General features: G+C 40.4%; 2 protein-coding genes across 12 annotated transcripts in view; one reads left to right on the top strand and one right to left on the bottom strand.

Annotated features, from left to right (window-relative positions):
* DNAI3 (dynein axonemal intermediate chain 3) overlaps positions 1-7,097 on the top strand; it is a 32,621-nt gene extending 25,524 nt beyond the window's left edge. For 2 of the 3 annotated variants that reach the window (XM_075039106.1, XM_075039105.1), the window contains 7 exons: positions 444-574; positions 1,408-1,471; positions 1,893-2,023; positions 2,714-2,918; positions 3,335-3,426; positions 4,846-4,979; positions 5,563-7,097. In XM_075039106.1, the coding sequence (XP_074895207.1) occupies positions 444-574; positions 1,408-1,471; positions 1,893-2,023; positions 2,714-2,918; positions 3,335-3,426; positions 4,846-4,979; positions 5,563-5,569 (764 nt within the window). In that variant the 3' untranslated portion in view covers positions 5,570-7,097. The remainder of the gene's footprint in view (positions 1-443; positions 575-1,407; positions 1,472-1,892; positions 2,024-2,713; positions 2,919-3,334; positions 3,427-4,845; positions 4,980-5,562) is intronic. The other variant, XR_012652066.1, reaches the window with a different exon arrangement.
* Positions 7,098-9,778: 2,681 nt separating this feature from the next.
* Positions 9,779-17,602, bottom strand: part of SYDE2 (synapse defective Rho GTPase homolog 2) — a 30,893-nt gene continuing 23,069 nt past the window's right edge. The window contains exons 7-10 of one of the 9 annotated variants that reach the window (XR_012652064.1): positions 16,856-17,591; positions 16,717-16,764; positions 13,718-13,776; positions 12,992-13,128 (exon numbers count right to left, since the gene is read on the bottom strand). Coding sequence is in view for 4 of the 9 variants with exons in the window: in XM_075039100.1 (XP_074895201.1) it covers positions 12,626-13,128 (503 nt within the window). In the remaining 5 variants the exon portion in view is untranslated. Of the gene's footprint in view, positions 17,592-17,602 lie in introns of all 9 variants that reach the window. The other 8 variants (XR_012652063.1, XR_012652065.1, XR_012652062.1 and 5 more) reach the window with 8 other exon arrangements.

The raw sequence follows: 17,602 nt of genomic DNA, 5'->3' as shown, positions 1-17,602 counted from the left end.
TGCCAGAAAATGCCTTTCAGGCAATTGAGCCGCTGTGGCATAGGTGCTCTGGTGCACACTGTCACAGCACATACTGCAGGAGACAGGTTGTGCCGCTCCCTGGAGCAGAAACGTTAGCTCCTGGTTGCAGCAGCTAAGGGGGATGTATACGGGCAGTTCCCATGGAGACACTGATGCTGTGTAAAACTGATGAAGAACAGAATGGTGCTATCCTAAGTAGTTGTCCGGGTATGGGAAGCACTGACTTCGGAGCAGCTGCAGCAACAGGGAGATTCCACCAGGAAACAGTTAACCTACAGAACTGCTGCTTTACTTGGCAGTCTTTCTTCATGTCTCCTCTTGAAATTCCCCTTATCCATGAACTACCTTTATAAGACAAAGGATTTGCTTGGTCTGATAAATTCCAGTGTATAATGAATAGATGTATCCATATTGCTTCCCAGAGAAGGTGCAATCTCTGAACACACTAGAAGTACCCACCAAAGAGAGCCCATATACAGAGATGGGTACTTCTTCAAGCAAAAATCTGAAAGTCCTACAGAATATCTCCACCGACTTTTTTGTTGGAACTGAAGTAAGTGGAAATAATAGATTACTAATGAAAATGTTAATCCAAGATATCCAAAAGACTGAACAATTCAATGAAAGAGTTTTCACAAATGTTTGGACTTGCATGTTTTCTTTAGGTGTTAACTAAAAGGATTTTTCTGGACATGCCACATTTTATTCCCATCTTAATTCATTTTGCTTCACGCTTAAAATAATAATAAAACCCCAATATTTGGTAGACTATGAACCCTGACTTCAAAGGCAGAATTAGAAGACATTTCCAAAATATGTTGAACTTAACTACCTGCTATCAGGAACCAAACAGTATTTCCTTATTCCAGAACCCATAAGATGAGTAGTATTTTTTTAGAGTTGTTGCAAATGTCAGGTGAAAATGTTTATACTACCGTTTCCCCCACAACTTATTTCTACTTTAGGAATTCCCACCTATTCATAGCCCTCTACCTACCCCATGTATCTAAAATTCCCAAATCTTTCCCAGTTTTGAGTTCATATGGAAATGAAAATTTGGCTTCTAGCCACCTTTTTGCTTCCAGTCACACTTTCCTCAAATAGTGGAGCAAAGCATGAACTGTAAAAACCAAGCACCTCATTCTGCAGGAAGGACTCACTACATACATGATGGTAAGTAAAGCAGTTTTGGCAATACCTAACTAAAAAATGGTGATCCAAAATTTTAGTGTTTTTTTCAGTCATTGGCTGCAAATTTAGGTTTTAATTTACTCAGAACATATTTAATGATGGTTATAATTAAGCAATCACAGCTTAAAAACGAGTCACTGATATAAACCACCAAGCTCTAACATTAGCATTTACTTGATTTTTCTGGCATTGCAGGATGGAGAAATCATTTATTCTGACTGGAAAATGGAAATTGATAGTGACTCAGCAAAACCAGTTAGTAAGTTCAAGTTTCTCAATACCTGTTTAAACCTTAATATATTGCTAACTTTAAAATATTTGCACCTATACTCTGCCTTTTTAAGGTTCTTGCTCATCTGCTATAGTAGTCTATCTCACTGATGACACTAGGATTTAGCAGTACACCCTCAAAAGTGCAAGCAGTTTAGCTGTCATGACAGAATAGCAAAAACCCTCTCCAATATCACAGGTGCATCACTATGTACCTAATTGGCACAAATCATGGAAGTAACTAGATTTGCAGCAATTCTGATTCCTATACCATGTGAGCAAAAAAATGAGGCCTATATCTTTGAAGCCTGTGCTGGATCCTGCACTCTTGTTTCCCTTTGCGTAACTCCCATTGTGAGGATGATCACTAATGCACTAGTTACAAGTAACTGCCTTTTTCATTCCATTAGTTCAGAAGCACACACAGAAAGACACCATCCACACAGAAACTATCAACACTCTCCAGAGATCTCCATTTATTAAAGACATCATTCTAAGTGTTGGAGGCCGGAATTTTGCCATTTGGAAAGAAGGCGTTACAGTAAGTTACTTTAACACAGCTGTAACATAATTGATAGATATCCAAGACAGAACTATAACAGCCTCAGAATCTGTATTTTCAGAAATGTAAGTCACAAAGCTTCATAGTTTAGAAATAAATTGGGTATAAGAAAAGCTTTTCCTTTGTCTTCACATCAGAAAACTATTTTAGAAATAGCTTTGTAAACTTGCCTTTTACAGAAAAAAAAAAAAAAAAATGAAGTGACCTTCTTCAATTCCAACCTTGTAAACACTGTAGCTTCTCAAGAAATTATTTCTGCTGCTAGGGAAACCGGAGAATAAAGGCAATGTGTGCTAAAGAGGTCTGAAGAACTCATATTTAGGATGCAGTCTTTTCATCATCTGAAGACAAAGAAATGTGGGGGTTTTTACAGTTCCTCTCATGTAGGAATCCAGATTAGCTGCCCCTGGCAAAATCTCAAGACCACGGGTTTTAACAGCAGATAGACAGATTACCTTAATAGACTGGAAGTGAGATACCAGGTTTTTTACTTCCCCACAATTCTACTCTATCTGCAGAAAGTGATACTAATTTTGCCATTGATATAATTTTTGTAATAGGATCATTTCAATTGTCAATGTTCTTAAATGATAGGAGATTTGAAGCAGTGAATGGATAGTACTGTTTGATTATTGGGTCTATCTGTTATTTGTTTTCAAACAAATTAAGAATGGACCAATCCTTCAGTCAAGCTGCTCTGCAGGAAGAAACACTGCGGGACACTGGTCCTTAACAAGACCAGGAGTTTTCTTCATTGGCAGAGACGACGGAAATATAGATATTTGGGACTTACTGAAGAAAACTCATGAGCCATCTCATTTCCAGAACATCTCTGAATCAATGATCACTTTCATCAGCCCCTGGACTGCCTCATGTATGTTGACAGTGATTGCACTTTACTGTGCCACCCTGTTTGCAAAATGCCCCATGACTCCAAGGCACACTAATCTTGTTACAGACGATCTTCTCTAAGTACATACTTCCACTGATTTAACACTGTGCTGTTTAAACACAAAATGCATACATCAGTTCTAAGCGTACTACCACAGCATAAAGCAACTGAAAACATTTAATTTAATTACAAGGAAAAAAAAAATAGTTTGAACTTTAAAGGGAATTTCATTTGTTAAGAAAATAAGAGAGCAGTAAGGCTGCCTTTTTGCTGCAGTGAGCAATAAACCAAGAAGACCACAACAAAAAATGAATACTCTGTAGCTCCTGTTTGGGTGGAGGTATGTGTTACTGTTGGAATTCAGATTGCTTATATGTTTTTTGTCAAATATCTTTCAGCAAAGCAGCATTTTTTAGCTGTTTCTGATGATCTTGGAGTACTGCATGTTTTGGAAATCTGTCAGACACTAAGTCACCCTTCGAGGAATGAGGTCAGTAAGAATTTTTACTAATCTCGTGACGCTTTATCCTGAAAATTCCAACAAAGAAACAGGCCTGCCTGGAAAAACTTGCCTTCAAATGGATGGCAATTAATTTGAGATCAGTACGGCCATATTCTCCAAAGATCACTTTGGAGGTGCAAAACTGACTTTGCACAGAGCTTAGATAGGAGGCACCTAAAGGAAACCTGGGTGACAGCTGGCAGAATTCCACTGCTCCAACATGGCTACATGAAAACACAGTAAAGGGTTCATTTTTTGCCTCATGCATAAAATGACACCTGGTTTCACGCATTAAAGCAATGCTATATAGTGCATAGTAATGTAAAGACACTGAGTTTCCTTCTTTACACATTCTTGTCTACATTTGCATCAATATTTTTCCTGTAAATTTGGTACTTTGATTTACACAGCTTAGTAGCTGGTTCTAGCTTAGTAAAAGCACATTTTGCAAACTGTTACTAACATTACCACTCATTCATTGTTTTTTGAAATAAGGACTATCTGTACCAAAGGACCATGGGAACAATGGAAACAGTTTTAATTTCTCTTTATTTCTACATCATTCTCAGTTTTCTTTTCCCCCACCTCCCAGCCAAAGATCAAGCTAGTGTTTTCATCTCATCCAGTCTGGCAGTCTTACCTACTGCCTAGTCTGTTATTTTTACATTACAAAATATTCTTCCCATCCTATCCCAGTTTTAAGTTAAGTTTATGTATGCACTTAAATAGTTTATAAACATCCCATAATGGTTTGCTGTGTACAGAGCTACGGTATGTAGCAATATAACACCAGATCAGCAGTCTCATTTTAGTAAAAGGAACTTCCCTGAAGCAAGGTAGGAGCTAAGTGCTATAACATGAGTAAACACATTGCTTCTGCCCAAATTACATGTGATTTGTGACTACACTATTTAGGGCACAGAATTATTAACCCAGGAGCAGTCACTAATACTTAGATTACGTTCATCCTAACTCAAGTATTCACTGAAAAATACTAAGTTGTTGAAGAGACTAATGAAAACTAAAACACAGAATCCCAGATAAATGCATAGTGTAATACTGAAGTATGGTATTTTATGGTTTCTTTGTGCCTAAAGTTGGGTCAGTGAGGATCTGAACTGATTTAGTGAAATCACTAACCTAAAACTGGTTTAGTTATTTCAGTGCAGATTCCTGAAGGATGACCTACTCGGAGTCAGTGTAATAAAAATTATTTAACCCCATGCGTATTTGTATCCAAAATCAACTGGTTTCAATCCACATGTGTATATTGTTTTGCTGAAAATTATTTGGATAAAGAGAGATATCTATATTCCCAATATAGATAAACTAATACCATTCAGATCATCAGCAATAATTCTGTGTCTTTGGGCATGTAAAGACCCTTGTTTGTCACTGTGTTAACAGCATGCTGATGTACTTGATTATTTGGAAAGAGAAGTCAAGTATCTCAAGTATTGTGAACAAGAGTTTCAAGAGTATCAAGAGTTTCAAGCCAAAACAGAACCGAAATGGAGCTGGAGGCACAGAGGGAGAAAACGGTATGTTACACTTGGAATTAAGAAAACTTCCTCCATTTCTTTGGATCTTTAAAATGCACCTGTTTTGCTAGGCAGGGTTTCCCATAGTATTTTCAAAAATCAGGATGGACATAATCAGATTATCTTAGCAGATTCTTATTTCATATTTACAATTCTTAGTAGTAGAATAGATGGTCCTTGTTCATGTGAGTTCAGCTTTTCGTCAAGTGAAACTCCTGCAAAAGCATTAGAGCCTATGGACATTTAACAACTATGAATTTGCTTTTCTTTTTACATCAGTTGCTCCTTCACAAAGTTACATTTTGGCAACTTCCCTATAAACATTGCTCCTTCAAGGGAGGAGAGACTCCAGCCTTCCATGCTTTTTTCATGCAAGGATTTGCCTATCCATTCTTTGGTAAATGGTTTGATAATACCAGCTAATCAGCCAAGGAAACGACAATCCAGTTAATGTAGGCCTAGGTGATGCCTATTTTCATTAATTTGTGATAGCACTGATACTATCCACTAGAAAACAGTGGGGTCGCATACAGGTTTCAAAGCTTAAAAGTGCATTATTGCCTGGTATGTGTTTTTCCTTCAGAGTATGACTACAGAAAACAAGAGACAGAGGAGCACAAAGAGATGGAAGAGCAAGAAAATACAGACTATACTGTGTTTCTGAACGTGGAGAAGCAGATGCTAATGGATTTAGGACTAGTAAAGGACAAGAAATACTTTCCTCATCAGATGCTTAGTGCCCATTATCACCTTTAAAACCAGCGAGGTTTTTATTGAAGGACCACTATTTCAGCAGAACATGTTTAGCTTCAGAAATAAAGCATCTTGTAGTTAGAGATTATTGTTTCATGAACTTTATACATTTATTTACTCACAATGTGGTTAGAGAACAACTATTTTGGGCACACTTCCCCCACTATCTTTCATTAATACAGTTATAATGAATATTCTATCTGTTTAAATAATAGTTTTCAAAGTTCTGTGTCTGTCAGGACTCTATAAGCTGTAAAAATCTTAAACACCACTCAGCCGGTCAAACCAATGTTCCAGTATTCACCCTTCCAATCTACATCCGCCTGCTCCCACCAGAGGGGAAGCCATTCTACTCTAGTAGTTAGATTCACATAGGCCATCCAAATTCTGCTACTCAGCTCCAGCAAGCATCTCCTCCCTCATCCCCAAAGTATTCACCTCTCTTGAAAACAGTAGGTTTGGGTTTTTTCGTTTTGTTTTTTTGAGATGTGCAGAACATTTCCTGTTCTGGAGGTATGGTGACAGAAAACACTCCAGAGCAGAGAATGCTCACCCAAGACTTGTGCAGCCCCACGTCCCCAAGCTGCCGTTGAAGGGAGAAGGGGAGGCATGCAGGTACACAGGTACCTCAGATGACCACAACAATCACAGTAACACAGGAGATGGAAGGAACAATTCCTCATGCAAAAGCTCCACTCTCACCTAGGGGATTTAAGGATCAAAACCAGACCCTGAATTGCTCTTACAAATCAGTGAGCCACTGCAGCTCATAAAGTATAGGAACAAAGGTATTTTTTACAGTAAAGATGATTTTTTCATTAGCTAGGTTTACCCACTACAACTTCTACAACCAACTGTCTTCCAAAATAGCATGTGCAGTCACCTGGATTACAGCAGGGAAGACAGGAGGCCATCACTGCTACAAGAGGATCTATCCCAAGAAGATTGCTGCAACACTCAAAAGGCATCATATAATGTTACTGCTTATGCAGTCAACATCAATGCTCCCTCAACAATAGCAACCTGGTTCTGTTCCCTTAAATGCAGCCACAACAAATATTCACCATGCTATAAAGTCTTTTATCTATTACTTACTACACTTAAATGATAGGGGAGCCCCTTGCACCTCTGCTGAATCCATACGTTGATATGCTAAGGGAGGACGATATAAATTACTAAACAAATTTCAGGGGCTGGTGAACCGAAAGCATAGATCTGACCACACTATTCACAAACCCTTCAAACTTTGCAGGCTGAACCACTTTTACTTGCCATCATCAGATTAGAAACTGATTGTTACTTAAGCCTGGCAAATGCTTACAAACAGAAAACTAAAGCCATTAAAATACATTGTTCCCTTGAAGAAATCAGTATTATTTAGAACAGCTTTTACCAAGCACACTGTGGCTGTTGAGTGGGTGTATTCCTGTCAAAAGACAACTATTCTTGAGAGAGATTGAACAGTGTTACACAGAAGTTTTAATATTTACCAGTGTAAATGAGTAACAGCTCATGAATATTAATGTTCATCCTCCATCCACAGAGATGACTCTTTAAGCAGTGTTCTGCTGGTTGCTCGGTTTCAATAGCCTGGTCAGACACCACATAACTGAGCAGAGCCTGTCAAGCAGAAATTAAATCTATTAGAGGAGGACAGATTAAACTCTATACGGGTGAGTTCACTCTTTCCATGACTCACCAAACTGTTTGAGGGTCACAGACTCCTGTCAAACAAATGTCCATATGGTCACAGTAGACAATAAAGCACAAAAGACGACTGACACACCGGGGATTTGCAGAGAGGATCTTCGGCTGACAAGTGATAGCCAGCCCCAGTGCTCTGCTTCATCAGAGTAAAGTGTAGCCAAATACGAAACAGGAGCAGTGTGAGCCTCCTGTGTCCTGAAATAAACATTGCAAATTGGTTTTAGGCAGTGATAAAAAGATGCCCCTTCAATTTTCTACAGCCAGGATCTCCCCATCACGTACTTTTACCATGTTGACTGGACTTTGGTCAGACTTGAGAGAGGTCTGGCACCACTAGATAGAACTTGGTTTGAAAAATAGTCTTTTGTTTGTTAGTTTGAAGTTTAAATATTATATTAATATTCCTTGCCCCTCATATTAAACTACCTCTAAATTAAAACCAAGGAAAACTCAACAAGCATGTCCCTACCACCTGCAGCAGTGTTTGCAGTCAGAGGTCAAACAGGAAGAGAACACAGCTCCTCTGCTAAATCAATATTTAACTAACAGCCTGCTCCACACAGATAATGTAGATATCCCACAACTGACTAATTAAAAAGCTCAGCTCTCTGTTATCAGGCCTGGACTTTGCTGGAACACCACCTCAGATCACCTTCCACAGATTTTTGATTAACAGAGCTGCAAACTACGTACACGTTGAAGTCAACCATATGATCATGGCTTACCTGGAAAGCCCAACCATCTCCCCTCCACTGTAGCTCTGTCACTACAGCCCAGAAGAGGCAGGAGCCTCAACGTGAGCCTTGTTCCCCACCACAGAGACACTCTTGAAAGTTTTGATTAAGAAAGTATTCCAGAAGACAGTCAGATTTCAGCTGGGTTTTCCTAACAGGACAAGGAGGCAGCAGATCAGGGCTCTGCTGATCAGCCCCCCTACATCCCCAGAGCAAAGTAGTCTGGGGAGCTGCAGGAATCCCCCAATGGAAGGGGAAGAGCCTTCCTGAGAGCCATTTTCCTCCTCAACTCTGTTCCCAAATAACACCAGAGGCATGAGATTATACATCCTATTACAATCTTTTATCCTCTCTAATGCAGTCCTAGACATTCAAATACCTGTAGGGTCAGCTTTGCATTACCTCATGGCAGACTGTTCCACAGGTTAATTTTGCCTAGGAAATTTTGTTGTTAAGACAAATTATAGTGTTTCCGGCCTGGCTCTCAAAAAGTCAAACGGAATGAGAACAGTTAATTCATTGTGTAGGATAACATTTTAAAACAAATGCATCATAGTTACACTAAACTGTAACACCAGTCCTCCCACACCCGAAATAACCATCTTTGAACTGTTGCTAGCTCCAGAATTTGAGATAAAGAATTCTTACATCAAAATACATTTTTACTGTTAAGAAAACCCTACACCTTGGGATGGGGAGGAAGCTGAAGGGGTTAAGATCTGGCAGCTGAAATACCAGATGTGTCTCTGGCTTATCAGATTTATAGATTTATTCTGCAAAAACCCTGAATATCTACTTCTGTTGGAGACGCTTCCCTCTATTTTTAGAACATGTCTGAATAGCTGCAGCTACATTTCTTGCCTGGTGCGTTAATGAACATACACAGACATTATGCATTTGGAAAAGACAGATCTAAAGATCTGAAGTTTCTGGCATTGTAGGTCCCCAGCAGCTTAAGCCAGCCCAAGGCCATGCTGCCAATCCCTCTACTCCACACAGCCCAGGCAGCATCTGGACAATCCTGTTTAAACAAACAGCAACGGATTAGAACTCTACAAATGGGACTAGTCCATTCCTGAACCCACCTAAGTGTATCATGGCCTTAACACAGGGCAGCAAAGAGTTGCACAGACCTACCGATGCATTTCTGCTTTTCCCTGGGGACTACAAACTACGATTCTTGGTTGCTACCCAGCCCAGCACACGGCCAGCACTGCCCCATACTTGGGCATAACAACCTGTATGCGATTTTGGTGCAAGTCTTGGAACTGTTTCTGTAAGAGCATCTGCATCCATTTTCTTTACCTGGGAAGCAGAGGTCACATCTGAAGGAAGTCCATACACTCCAAGGACACCTGCTTTCTGAACTCAACTGCAGGCTCTGCCCTCTGCTTTTAACCTCTGCTAGGAGCAGTAAGAGCCCCTGCAGAATAGGAACTGCTCCTGATGGCACACTGAGTTACACCAAGCAGACAACAACAAAGGTTAGTACAGCAGGAGAAGCTCCTGGCTGTGCCCACGGGGTTTGACAGGAGCTCTACCCTGCAAACCACACACAGCCCGAGGCTGCTCTTTTGTATAAAAAACATTCAATACTACTTTGGTAGAAGCACGTTGCTTTAATCTCCCAATTTAGTGTTTCTAGATTAGGGTAATTCCCATGCTAATGCTGTCTCTTAAGAATCTGTAACAATCATAAGAAGGATACACTTGACCAGATTATATAAATGATTATATGAAATATAATAATCTGTAAGTACATATAAGGGACAACATATAACAAAAATACCACTTGGGAAATGTCTCATTAAAAGAGGATTTCTCATTGTTATAACTAGATTAACAGCAAATGTTTCATTTGAAAAATACCAATACTTTACTATATTTTAATTAGCTTATTAGAGTAACATTAATACAGTTTATCAAGTCATTAATTTTCCCTGTTGTAAAGTTAAAATATTAAAGTGCAGCGCACCGCTGCACTGAGTTACAGAACCCTCCTGTAGAAAAAGCTTACACTTACTCAAAAGGTGCTCACTTACAACATCTAGATTATTATAAAAAATGCAAACTTAATATATAATTTATCAAATAACTTTAAATGCAAACATCTTTCAACTAGTGCCAATACATCTACACACCCAGTGCAGAAGCCAGGTTATGTTCAAAAGCATCAGCGTCCTGCAATAGAAGAAATGCTGCCACAACACTGGTTTGACAGCTTCCTAGAATATTATCCCTTTTGGATTTAAACTGAGTAGTGGTTTGGTGGTTTTTTTGTGTTTTGGTTTTTTTTTTAATTATATAGCCGAAATGTTGGGTCAATCTAGAAATGACAACAGAACAAAACATCTTCTGAAAAGCTAAATGTCTTTATGGAATTAATTCACATGTGCAGCCAGTGCAAATGGATGGCATCAGCTTAGACAGATTTAAATAATCACTAACTAGGCTTAGTCAAATTTTGTTCTTAATTCAAATTTTATTTAGAATTTAAATTTATAGTTTAAAAAGTATGCACATTCTGTAGGTATAAAAGTTTAAAAAAATACATCGATTTATTGATAAATGCTTCAGGTTAAATTTACATTTTCATACATTATCATTATATTGCAATAATTGTTTTGCATCTTTTAACACTTATAAAAAATAAATTAATGAGATTGGATAAACCATCTGAAACCATGCTAAAATAATTCCTTAGAACAGAGGGGTGAAGTTTGCCATAGCAATTCTTAATTCTTTGCTACTGTAAATAAATAACTCTTCAATTAAGCAATATAAGGAAGTATGGGTTAGCAGAAAAGCACTTACCCACAGGGTGAACGGAAAGCCATGGCAGGATGCCAACATTGTACCAAAAAGATGAAAAGAATTAAGTTCTACCCTGCCAGCTGACAGCAATTCGGTGTTTGACCTCTCAAAACACATAACTCTCTAGCCCCCACCTGCCCCAACCTCCCCTTCCTCACTGGGGGTGACCTGTGAAGGACAAGGAATGACACCATATCTCCTTTTGGTTAGAGGGACTATCAAAACATCTGTATGTGCTTTGGTAATGGTTTTTAAACCAAGAATGTGTTTCTAATTACTTGCCATAAATTACTAATGATAAAAGATGATCCAAAAGGATGGAGGATAGCTGAATCTAATAGAGTCACAGTGAACTGCAATCCCACCCAAATTCCCCAGGAGTAACATCACTCAACCCATTCAACCCCAGGTAACAACTTAGGTTTCCATTTTTGGGAGATTAATTTAACTAAAAGACTCAGAGAAAAAAGTAACTTCCTTTCTGCAGAATTTGAGTCTTGCATTGCCAGAGCCACAGCCCTTCAGAGAGGGCTCAAACACGTCTAACTACCAGCAGCCAGACCTTAATGGTCTTAAGGCCTTAAAGGTACCTTAACAAAAAATACATGAAACCAGAGAATAAAGAAGTATTAAAACGTCAAGAATAAAGTAATAAGTTACAAGGACAAACCAGAAGTATTTTTTTTTAAAGTAAGTACCATCCAGACCTTCTTTACAGATGAAAAAACATGGAGAGGAGTGGAGGGAGAAAAAAAAAAAGAAAGAAAAAAAGATGGGGGTGGGTGGGGTGTGAGAGTGAGTTAATAGTCAACACCTGCGAACTGATGTCCCTGCAACACACAAGGTCATTTATATTAATCATTCACCCGGCCTTCTCTCTGGCCATGTTTCTGCGCATAAATCAAATGCAGTGTTACCCAAGGGGTAATGTCATCCTGGCATCACTGAACACATCTTCCAAGAAATGGGTTCGTTTCATAATTCTGAGAGACTTCTCTTTTCCAAAGGTGGCTACAGACACATGCACATTTATACATAGATATATACAAACAAGGTTAGAAAAATATTTAATTTTTGCTCGTTTAAATAATTACTGAAAAGGGTTAATACAGGAATACGTTAATATTTGTACAATTAAAACTTTATATATAAATTTTTTATATATATATATAAAAAGCATTTTTCATAGCAGCCATTGCATATATAGTAGAACAAGTCTATATGAAGTCCATGCTGCAAAACTCAGGCCAAGCAGCTTTCATCCTCTTCCAAGAGGAACATCTGTACCGGAGTCAGGATTTCAGGAGTGAGGAGTTCTGCCACTGACAGCAGAGATGTTGCTTTATCTTCTGCCAGCTACTGCCCAAACCACCTAAGTGCATAGTCTTTTTAGGGAGAAATGCCACTACGTGGAATCACCTCATGGTCTCTAAGCTTGTCTCCAGCACCCGAATCAGGCCAACACCTTCTTCTAACAAAAAGGCAGAAACATAACGGAATGGCTTAAAATTTGTTAACACAAGGTGGGCCATGGCCTTACCCCAAGGTGTTCAGGGGCACCGTCACTCCTCACACGGCTGTGGGAAGCCCGACGAGAGGCATGGAGGCACAAGGAGGCGGCGGTGTGTGGGACAGGATTTAATAACTCATATTTAGTTTGTTTTTGTTGAGTTCCCTTTCCAGGTTTCCTATCAGAGTATCAATACTTTCCTGCAGGTCTTTGAGGTTTGCTCTGTGATCCACCGCGGAGTCTATTGCTTGCATTGTCAAATAGCTCTGAAACGTGTGCTCTCTGGGGATGGGCTGCGGGTATCTTAGCGGGGCATCCAACTCCTCAGCTTTGCTGCTGTCATCCCCGCTCTCCGTATCTTCTGAAGGGACATCATCGTAGTCTGCTTCACTCAGGCAGTCTTTTGGGTTTAAGAAGTAGTTCTCCCCACAACTACTCCAGTCTCCAGCGTAGCGGTTGCTCGACGGGCTGTCTAGACCTGCTGGCCTTGGTCTGAGTACCCCAGACATCTCGGTACCGCTCAGATTCAGCATCTGAGGTCTCTGCCTCTTGGGTCTCAGGTAATTCAGGGAGGATGGGTGCTCAGGAAATGCATTCAGGTGTGCTGGCTCTTTGGCAGGCAAGTGATGTACTAGAAGAGAGAAGTTAAACCAGTCAGGACTGAATCCATGCTGCAACAAGAGAAGTCTGTGACAGATGCCCACTGTCCTCCCTCGATGTCACACGCTAACAGCATGCATGAATACATGCAAGCTTACAGCCAGCACATTCCACTATTACATTTTCTGCCACTGTTTGATGTAAAATAATTAGAAAAACTACTGTAAAAGCTCAGTTTTGAAGATTCATGCCAGATTCAAATTGCAACGGAGAAGCCTATCTAAAAATAGAAACTCCCAGAGCACCGATTAGATTCACTGCATGAGTTAAATCACCACCCGGCTCTGGGTCAAAGAAAAGCAAACAGCTCAGCTCACACGCTTCGTCCAGGCTAAAGGAGTAACAGAAAGCAGGCACAGCAAAAGAGGTTAAAACACAACAAAAATACCACCGCTGAGAAACACCTAGAGAAGCTGAAGACACACCAAGAGTTGAACTCTTGCGCTTCTCTTTTGCCCTAATGTTCTGCGCTATTAAAGAAGCTCATTTGCATTAATTTTTCTAAGCAGCCACAACCCCATGTCAGACGTACACTCAAACAGGTTTGATGGCAGTGTTACCTGAGCTCACGATTATACGGCATAAGTTACTAACAGTCTCCTCCACTGTTACCGGCTTCCTACAGTAAACAGCACAAATATTTTTACTGACCTGTGCCTATTAAGCACCTGAGCTGCAAAGCTTCTTTTGGTTTTATACAGACCATTACCTCTTGTAATCAGCAGCGGAGACTTTCTATTCCCAGTCACCATTGAAAACACGGCGCACACAAACCCATGCAGTTCACAATCTCGCCCACTCCTCGTCAGACTCCTCACACACAAGCACAAAGGCTCAGACCCGAGATGTGCCCAGTACTTCTCTTTGTGGGTCCGCATTGCAGGTCTCTCCAGGGGATTTTAGTCTTACTTTACATCTTGCACAGTAACATGCAATAACTATCACTGCTTTTCCCCCTGCTGCCCTTACTATAACAAAAGCCCTTCTGTTTAGACTATGCTCCATTAAGACGAAGGGCCATGGGTTAACAATAACTTGCTGGTATTACATGGTCTAACCGAACAAGGACTATTTGTTTTCAGTTGGAAAAATACGGAAATTGAAGTATTGCACAACATGTTGATTATCAAGCTGTCCCAATCTACAGAAGATTAAGTGTAAGGGACCAGACTGCAAACCTTCCGTCAGGTCCAACTGTTCTGTTCCCACTGTATGGTGTTTGCCTGCTTACATCTCTGCATTCATGTTTTACCACCCTCTTAGCACAATGTCCCGCACGCTTCTGGCAAGCCAAGGGACAGCATTCAGCCTTCTCTTCAAGGTGAAGGAAAACTCTACTTACCCTACTCCTGCCCCCTTTACAGCAATGCACACTCCTGCGGGCAGAGCTGCATCCACCTGCTTTTGTTTCCCGCAGCAGCCATGCCATAAGCCATCCCCAGGGCTTCGTGATTAGCTCCTGCACAGTGTTTGCTGCCCAAACAGCTCTTGGTCTCCCTCTTCCTTCACCCACGTTTCCCCACCTCTCCTGTGCAGGCTCACTGACCTGACTGAAAGCTTCTTTTCATCTTTGGTGGTCAGCAGCTTTGGGGCTGCCCAGCAGCAGCTGACAGAGGAGCAGAAGCGTCCTCAATCGCCTCAAGCCCATCATGAAGCTGTACCATTTGTCAAACTAACTCTCCTCTTATTTTCTGACAGAGAAGATTTCTGTGAGGCTGCAGCAAGCAAAGCCAACAGCCAGCAGCTTTGCAGCAGTGTTGACCCAGCACGTGGTCAGCATGTACTTGTTATAGCCGCAGGGTCAGCTGTCACAGGAGGTGACCCCAGGCCACGGCCACCATCAGGTCAGCAGAATATGGGAAAAATGTACAAAGAACTGCCATTTGCATCGTCCACAAGCAACTCTTCAAGCTGCCCAGCCAGTGCCATCCTTTCAGCACCTGCGCCTGAGCTGCTGGAAAGCAACTCACCCGCTCAGCTGAAAGTCAGGGCAGAGGGGCCAGCAACATCTAATGCAAGCAAACTATTCTAAATCAGACTTAAGTGAGGGGAAAAAATTTGACAACACAACTGAGACTATATTTGTTAGGGTTTTTTTTCTCTTCAGTACGTTAGTTGTCTGCATTGACTTTTTTCCCCAAACTCATCTTTCCCATTGTTAAGAGATAAAGGCAGGCGCGGGGGCTCGCCGACTGCTATCGCTGCCACAGCCCACGCAGCAGCAACCCACCCTGATCCGCAGTGGCTCTCGCCAAGGAGGTCTGCGGCAGTAGGAAGGAGCCTAGCGGTACTCCTTGGGGCGGAAACTGTTGTAAGAGCAATGAAGTAGCCGCCCACGGTGGCTGAAATCACTGTCTTACCCAGAATATTCTTTATACTAATCAGTATCTGATATACCATAAGAAACATTTGAGGACTTGAAAGACCTCAGCAGGCTATTCACAAACCTGGCAATTACACTCTGCTTGTCAAGTGAGATTACAGTGAACTCTTCTTTTACATTTGCTTCACTTGCCCTGATGTGTCATAGTTTTATCCAAGAAATGATTAAGCCTTCCCCCAAAATTCTTTCTCTCATAATTAAAATAAATAATAAAACAAAACAAAAAAGAGCCCCCCCAAAACCCACCTTAAAATTTAAAATAAATCTCTAGGTAAGAACCTAACAAGTATTACTGGCTAAGACTGTTTAAGATGACCTGCATAACAACAATACAGTGTAGATTCCTATATTTTTTTGTAATCATAAAACCCCCTTTAATTAACAGCAAGATCATACATCTTACACAGTTTGATTATGAACTACTAAGACAAAGACTACACATTCACGTGCCTATCCTGCACTTTGTCTGCTAGCACACATTCATTTATACCTCATGTCTAGGAATAGATGACAAATCCAGACACTTTTTTTTTTTTTTTTTAAATTATTGTATAGAATCTGCCAGATACAGGTCTTTGCCAACTCATGATTACATGTCAGGAGCCCTTCCTGAGCCCTCCAGAATAAAATGCTTCAAGAACCACCTAGCTGGGAATTCCAATTTCTCTTTATAGTGTTTGCAATGGGGGGCTGGTGACCAAAAAAAAAAAAAAAAAAAAAAAAAAAGTCTTTTCCCAAATACTCTTTAAATGAGTTGGGGAATATTTTGTGTTCTGAACACAGAGCAGCAGAGTCCACCTGCGTGGCTCAAATGCAGCCACAGCATCTGTAATTCAGTATTGCCACGTGAGGCCCTTTGTGACCCTCCACATTTTAAAAACAAACGCGATCAGATATATTATTCATTTAGGTTAACTAATTCCATTGCATGTTTCAATTGGTGCAAAAATTCAGCAGTTCCCCAAGAGCAATTATTGTGTTCTAAAAGGAAACAATTAAGAAACTGTTTAGATAAGCTGAATCTTCTCTTAGCCTCTAGAATTAAAGGGTTTGCACTGCTTGAATTCAAGAAGTGGACATTAAATTATTCAGGTTACCAAACAGAGCAGTTCTCCACACCATTAGCCAGACCACTATGAAAAAGCAATATACAACAGCACCACACAACAGACCCACCTTCTGCATGGTTAGGTAGCTTTCAACAATTGCTTGGCCAAAGACTATCTGAAAACAAAACTAAACCCATCAGATCCAATGTTAAGTTGTTTCACAGTATTATCCTCAAACTCTCCGTTTAACTGAAAAGCTACAATACCTTCGTCTGCTCCTGACTTCGGGCAGTGCTTGCACAAGAGAAGGCTGTGGTTCAGCAGCAGTAGCAAGGCACAGGAATTCACTGTGGACTGAAACCCAGGGCTCCAGATGTCATCCTGACTATTTCCACTGGCTTATGCCTCTCAAAATACCAGGGGAAATGTGAACAGCATGCAATCATTCCCCACTTGAAAGGCAGATCTTAGCAGAAATAGTTAGCTTCGCTACCTTTTGGTAGTTTATTAGGAAGATCAAAATTTTACCTCCCTTCTTACTGAGAATTGTGCGAAAGCATATGATCTCTTAAGTTTGGAAGTGGGAGCTAAAAGGTACCTAGGGTGTTTTGGTTTGGGTTTTTTGTTGTGTTTTGGTTTTAAAATATTTTTCCTTACGCAAAGCTCTGCAAAAACGACTAGAAGTTGCACAGCTCTTACTGTAAGGATGTTCCCAACTTGGCCAAATTACAAGGGCAGAAATAAAGTAACCTTTCGGCTACCTCAGAAACCAAACAACTAATGAATTCAATACACAGATAATCCTGAATGGTCAAAGAAGGGGAGCAGAAAGAAAAAAAAAAAAAAACAACAAGAAAAAAACAAACAAAGAACCCAACACATCCCAAAACCCCCTAATTCAGATGTGGAAACCTTATTGTCACTGGGTTTGTTTTTTTCTAGTGTCTTTACTCACATAAAGCACTCTTCGCCATTTCTTACATCATACTCAGACTCTGCCATCTAGTAAGAAA

Source organism: Buteo buteo, chromosome 10, assembly GCF_964188355.1.
Source record: "Buteo buteo chromosome 10, bButBut1.hap1.1, whole genome shotgun sequence".
Taxonomy (NCBI): Eukaryota; Metazoa; Chordata; class Aves; order Accipitriformes; family Accipitridae; genus Buteo; species Buteo buteo.
The sequence above is the reverse complement of the archived record's forward strand: the minus strand, read 5'-3'. Positions and strand labels throughout refer to the sequence as shown.